This window comes from Ruditapes philippinarum, unplaced genomic scaffold, assembly GCF_026571515.1.
Source record: "Ruditapes philippinarum isolate M1 unplaced genomic scaffold, ASM2657151v2 ctg132_1_1_1_1, whole genome shotgun sequence".
In the NCBI taxonomy this organism is placed as follows: domain Eukaryota; kingdom Metazoa; phylum Mollusca; class Bivalvia; order Venerida; family Veneridae; genus Ruditapes; species Ruditapes philippinarum.
The window spans coordinates 202,131-209,549 of NW_026860195.1; the positions used below are offsets into that span (position 1 = coordinate 202,131).

Here is a 7,419-nt window from a genome sequence, read left to right on the forward strand (position 1 = left end):
AGCCAAAAATGTAGGAAGATCACAAAATTTTATTACATAGAGCAAGTCGTGCAATAACTACTTACAAACAGATAAATTCAAAATGTATTCATAATAAAACCTGGAAACAAATTATACATGAGATTAAAGGTAATATTTAAACGGTATAAAAATATACATTTTAGCCATAATTGTACGATTAATTTTCTGACGTTTTTATTCTGGGTATATTTAAAACAGGAGATGGTGTTTTAAAAGAAGCAATTGACGCAATAAACAACCTTGAAAAAACTGCACAGTACATTCAGAATAATACAGATAAGTTGTTTGACGTCATTGTTGACGATGTGACGTACACAGTTAAAGACGGAAGTCTTAAATTTATGGCTGGAGTCATGTGCAATGGTGGATTCGTGCCTTATGGTGGATTTTGCGGTAACATCAGTATAAGAAAAATAGATCTAATAAGATAATTTGTATAAAAATGTTAGCTTTATTTTGAAAATTAATGCAATGTTTTAAAATATATCATGATTAAATTGATAAAATGATAAAACATTTGGTTGAATAAACAAAAAATAAATATTTTTAAGCAGTAATATAGTCCAAAAATTGTTTTATTTAACAAGATATAATTAATTTGCATTTTTTTCATGATTCATGAAGAAATTCAGTAAAATTTATATGATAATATAGTGACATGTCCGGTGGGCACACATTCAATCGATGACGTGTGTACATTTTGTGAAAAGGGACAATACCAGTCTGACGCAGGACAGACGTCATGTATACCATGCCCCAGTGGACAGACGACAAATACAATAGGTTCAACAGATAGCACTCAGTGTATAGGTATACATTATCTCTCAACATAAAGAATGAACTGCGATCTACTTAAAAACCATTAGAATTAGTTTAAACACTATAATACAAATATGATTAACACAAAGGTTATACAAATATGATAAACACAGAGGTTATACAAATATGATAAACTCAGAGGTTATATAAATAGAAGTATGATAAATACAGAGGAAATACAAATATGATAATCTCAGAGGTTATACAAATAATTATGATAATCTCAGAGGTTATACAAATAATTATGATAAACTCAGAGGTTATACAAAAATATGATAAACTCAGAGGTTATACAAATATGATAAACTCAGAGGTTATACAAATATGATAAACTCAGAGGTTATACAAATATGATAAACTCAGAGGTTATACAAATATGATAAACTCAGAGGTTATATAAATATGATAAACTCAGAGGTTATACAAATATGATAAACTCAGAGGTTATACAAATATGATAAACTCAGAGGTTACACAAATATGATAAACTCAGAGGTTACACAAATATGATAAACTCAGAGGTTATATAAATATGATAAACTCAGAGGATACACAAGTATGATAAACTCAGAGGTTACACAGATATGATAAACTCAGAGGTTGCACAAATATGATAAACTCAGAGGTTACACAAGTATGATAAACTCAGAGGTTACACAAATATGATAAACTCAGAGGTTATATAAATATGATAAACTCAGAGGTTACACAAGTATGATAAACTCAGAGGTAACACAAATATGATAAACTCAGAGGTTACACAAATATGATAAACTCAGAGGTTACACAAATATGATAAACTCAGAGGTTACACAAGTATGATAAACTCAGAGGTTATACAAATATATATGATAAACTCAGAGGCTATACAAATATGATAAACTCAGATGTTACACAAATATGATAATCTCAGAGGTTTAACAAATATGATAAACACAGAGGTTAAACAAATATGACAAATGCAGAGGTAATACAAATTTGATAAATGCAAAGGTTATATAAATATGATAAACTCAGAAGTGACAAAAATATGATAGACTCAGAGGTTATACAAATATGATAATCTCTGTCTAGTTACTTTAGCTTAATTGTGATTTTAAGCTTATTTAAACAACACCCTAGTAAGGTTCTATCTCATGATCCCTGGGTAAAAGGTAGATATCTTAGCTATCTGCACCAGGCCATGATCATAATAGCTGACAAACATCGAGTCAATTATCTTGAAACATGCTTATTTTATACGAAGCTAGATCATTTTTGTCTATATTTTTGCAATACAAGTGTTTGTAATTTATACATAGTTCACAGTATAGAAACGGAATCACTGTATTCATACAATTTACTCATGTTTTGACGTAAAAAGTAAAGTTTTTCTATGCAAATTATCATTTGAACATCAGGTAAAAGAAAATGCTGCTGATCACTTGTTACATGTAATTCGATAATAAAAACCAACAAGTCTATTTTAAAACTGTGTTGAGAATGCTATTTTTATCTTAGATTTAAGTGTTAATTAGGTAATAATGTTCCCGCCGCTTTACTTCATAATATATTTCTCTCTATACCAATGTGACAACCTCAGCAGAAAATAGAACAACACAACCGGATCCGGGCAAGATCCCAGGCGGTGGTGGTGAGTATTGTAAATTAGTAAATATATGCAGGTAAATTAATTTACAGGGAATCAACATGCAGTATGAAACCATGGTCGATTGTAATCCCAACTATTATGATAACTAACTTGATACATTAAACGTATATGATAGATAAAATGTATACTTATCAGATTTCCATGGTTATTTATTTATCGGATTTCCGTGAATGGTAAATGTATATTTATCGGATTTCTATTAGAGATAACAGTATACTTATCAGATTTCCATGGTTATTTATCGGATTTCCGTGAGTGATAAATGTACATTTATCGGATTTCCATTCGAGATAAATGTATATTTATCGGATTTCCATGAGAGATAAATGTATATTTATCGGATTTCCATGAGAGATAAATGTATATTTATCAGATTTCCATTAGAGATAAATGTATATTTATCAGATTTCAATTAGAGATAAAATGTACATTTATCGGATTTCCATTAGAGATAAATGTATATTTATCGGATTTCCATGAGAGATAAATGTATATTTATCGGATTCCATGAGAGATAAAATGTACATTTATCGGATTTCCATGAGAGATAAATGTATATTTATCGGATTTCCATTAGAGATAAATGCAAATTTATCATGAAAGATGAAATGTTGAATGCTTTATTTCAGAGGACACAATCAATGTAATGATGTTAGCGAGTGTTGTGTCTGTGTTGGCCTTAGTTGTTGCTATCGCTGCAGTATGTGTCGTCTGCTACAAAAAAATCAGGTAGTGTATTCAGTTTTGACTTTTGAAAGAACTGCTATAAACGTAGACTGAATTTTTCAACACGATTAAAATAGTATACACGTATATTAATTAAAATCTATTTACAAATATGGCCAATATCTCTACCATGTTTTGTAAACTTTCATTATACAAACACAAAGTCATTATTCCAACAATATCTGAAAATGAGCAGAGGTTATTTACTTGCTTTCTATGGAAAAGTCCCTACAAAGTTTCAGAAACTTAAGCTGTCACTTCTCAAGTGATGGACCAAAACGAGGATTTATCACAAATTATCAACGTGACCTTGATTCCATGATGATTTCAAAGTCAAAATTTAAGGAGTTATCTACTGATTATGAGCAATGTTCCTACTATGCTTAATAAACTTAGGTTTATTCCTTCTCTAGTTGTTGATTGGCCAGTGTCGCTGTGACCTTAACCTTTAATGCAATGACCTCAAAATGTATAAGTGTCATCTACTGGCGAGGAAAAATTCTCTAGTAGGTTTAACAAAAGTGATATCTTGCTTTCTGATGTTATTAATCAGGAAGTACACTCGGACGGACAACCATGTCACGGTGGTCTCCCGCTTTTTAAAAGATATGTGATGAACTTATCAATATACTATTTCTATGTGTCTGATCATATTCCTTGCATAACAGTTTAACTATTTGTTTTCTAGCTCGAAGTCATCGGTAGCTGGCCCATCAATAAATCTAAGACCTTCAACAGCTCGAACGAGGTTTATTCGAAATGGTCGCCGGACTCCAGTCGTACCTCCAATATCAGAATGTCATCGAAGCGACACTATAAGAATATATGACGACATTAGATCGTCAGAATCATATTACGCCAGAATTCTGTCTTATGACAGCATGTATTTAACGCCTGGTAGTACGTGTATGAGATGTTCTGACCCTCCACCACCTTACGATCTAGTTCCAGCACAATATACAGACAAAGAATATAATGATGTAGATAACACATATGCTGTGATTGATGACAACATTTCAACAGCTGAGAAGATTTAAAGAAGAATTAGAATATCATATATAACATGGTGTCGGACAATCATTTATCGAAATTTTTAAATACCTAAATATGTTCTTCATACTAATAGAAAACGCAGTAATTATCAATATATACAAAAACAAACATATAACATACCCGGGTTAACAACTTTTTGACACTGTCAACCAAGAATATTTTATGTACTTGTGTACAGTCACGTAGAATCTAATTGAAACTTTTCAACGTGTAAATCTTACCAAAAATATATAATCCATAAATTTATCATAGTTCACATATATTTAACATTTGAAAACTTTAAAAACATGTGATAACCATGCGTACAACATATGTTTTTGTTAACATATTGTTTTGTATATGGTCCTGATTTAATATGCAATTATTGACTGAGGCGATAGCCGAGGTCAATATGACCGTCTGCCGGTAAATATCACATTGTATTCAATGGCTCACCAGTCAATTACTGTTTTATTATATAAATTGGTTATAAGAATTTTTAAAAAATCACAGAAAGTACAACTTTAGTCTTTATACATATACAACTTTTGCCTGTTTCGTTGAAGCGCAGGAAAAAGACGCACGTGTCAGGCGTGCAACAACTACCGAACGCTGCGCATACAAAAGTAATTCAAGTTAAGTAATGATATTTTAATTGAGACAAATACAATATAGAACGAAACGCAACAATTAGATTTTAATAAGCACCCGTAATTAACAGTCTACGATATATAGTCATTGAATATGAGCCTCAATCTATTTTTAAACTGGGAAACGTGAATATGATACTACACCCAGTGAATATGATTCTATAAAAAGTTCTGTTGACTACTTTTTAGACCAATGAGATTGCAGCTATATTTAGATTTTCCCAGCTAAATTAGATTGATGCTTAAATAACTGTTGTGGTATATTTCTCTACGTTACAATTATAGTTAAAAGTTACACCGCAATGATGAGTATAAACATGAATTACTTTTGTATGCGCAGCGTTCGCTTAGCTGTTGCACGCCTTACACTGCATCCTTTTTTCCCGCGCTTCAACGAAACAGGCTAAAGTTGTACATGTATAAAGTTGTACTTTCTGTGATATATTTTTTAATTCTTATAGTCTATTCATATAATAAAACAATTATTGACTAGTTTGCCATTGAATATGATGGTGATATTCACCGGCAGAAAGTCATATTGACCGGTCAATATGTCATCTGCCGGTGTATACCTATTCACCTGTTGCATAAATTATCCGTGACATCAATGCTTCTTTTCAGAATTGTTTTAAATGATTTGTTGGAAATAAGATAATATATTGATTTACAGTAGTATATATCTTTTTATTTTTCATAATTTAATTATATTTTGACATGTCTCGAGATCTACATCTCCTTATGCACGTGATTCACAACAAACAGCTGACTCAAAACTACCTGAAAGCACCCAGTAATAGTGAAATCAAACCTGAAACAGAAATGTTGAAGTGTGCAAGAAAAAACGGTAACAAGAGCTGTCCGTAAGACAGCGCGCTCGACTTTTTTATTGCTTGCCAATAAAAAAAGTTTTTGCAGTAAAAGGCAATACAAGAATCTCTGTATTTTTAAAGTGAACTAGTTGTTTGATACCCTTGAATATTACAGCAATGTTTATATGACATAATTTATGGTAAAGTGAACAAGTGGATAGGAATGAATTTTTTTAGATTTTTTAAGTTTTTTAGTGCTTGCCTATAATACAAAACATTGACAGTTAAGGGCCATAATTCAAATAAAATCTTTGACAGAATTACCTTCTCCTGGACATGTTTGGGAATCATGATTGTAAACAAGTATTCCAACTTTCAAATTAATATCTCAAACAGTTCAGTCAAAAAGTGGACTGGTACTAAAAACTTAACCAAGATTCTAAGTCGATAAAAGGCCTTAATTTTTAAAACAAATCCTTGACAGAGTTAACCTTCTCTTGCGTACAGATGGGGGTAATGATGTGAAATAGCATTAAAAGTTTCAAAGCAATATCTCAAAGGGTTAAGGCAATAAGTGGATTTTACCCATATTCAATGTATTTTCTAAGTCAAAAAGGGGCATAATTCTGTCAAAAACCTTGACAGAGTTATGTCCTCTTGTCTGTTGATGAAGGTCGTGATGGTAAACAAGTATGGTCAGTTTCAAAGCAATACCTCCAATGGTTTTGAAAATAAAGTGAGGTGGTACAAAAACTTAACCAAGCTCAATACACTTTCTAAGTCAAAAAAGGGCCATAATTCTGTCAAAAACCTTGACAGAGTTATGTACTCTTGTCTGTAGATGGAGGTTATGATGGTGAACAAGTATGGTAAGTTTCAAAGCCATACTTGTAATACTTCTGAAATAAAGTGGGGTGGTACGAAAAACTTAACCAAGGTGTGACGCCGACGCCGACGCCGGGGCGAGTAGGATAGCTCCCCTTTTCATAGAAAAGTCGAGCTAAAAACGTGTAGTCGGATGACCAATAGCAGCAAAGAAAAATATTTGTTTTGCTAAGCTAACGGTATTTTTGTCAAAACGACAGGGCAATGTGTTTCACAAAGTTATCAAAGGATGCTAACCATGGTGACCCAGTTTTTGTCTGAATCTAATTTTGCTTCGGTTTTTGAGCATGACAAACTATATATATGTTCCTATGGAAAACAGGCACACATAACAAACTAGCTTAAATAAAAGCATGTACATTTGTGTTCGACTTTTAGCTCACCTGGGCACATAACGCTTTAAAGTAAGCTTTTGTAATAGCAAGTATCCGTCGTTCGTAATCATCCACAACTTCTCAATTTTGTATACATAAAATTAAAAAGTAAACATGTCATAAAAATTTCAACTTAGAAATTTGCTTGGTATATGCCATCAACCTGTAGTCCTTTAAAATATTACATAAATCCTAGTCAAAAGGTCAAAATTGACCCTTCCTCACGGGCCTGGTGCATTACGGACAATCTAATTCTGGCTATATCATCTTTTTGCTTAAGGCTAGGACCAAAAATATACATTTAAGGAAGATAAAGTGATTTTTTGCAGTCAAACCAAGGATAGACTAAACCAAAAGTTAGAGGCAGGCACTAACGCCAATACAGATGGCCAGGTTAGTAGGATAGTTCTTCTTATAAATGTAACTGTCAAACTAAAAATTAGCATAAACAT

General features: G+C 32.0%; 1 protein-coding gene across 1 annotated transcript; it reads left to right on the plus strand.

Moving 5' to 3' along the window:
• Positions 1 to 216: 216 nt before the first annotated feature.
• On the plus strand, positions 217 to 5,576 carry LOC132759186 (uncharacterized). Its single transcript, XM_060750910.1, has 5 exons — positions 217 to 414; positions 676 to 831; positions 2,426 to 2,473; positions 3,121 to 3,220; positions 3,906 to 5,576. Exons 1-5 carry the CDS (start codon positions 363 to 365, stop codon positions 4,252 to 4,254), a joined length of 705 nt encoding a protein of 234 aa, XP_060606893.1. The 5' UTR covers positions 217 to 362; the 3' UTR covers positions 4,255 to 5,576.
• The last annotated feature ends 1,843 nt before the right edge of the window (positions 5,577 to 7,419 follow it).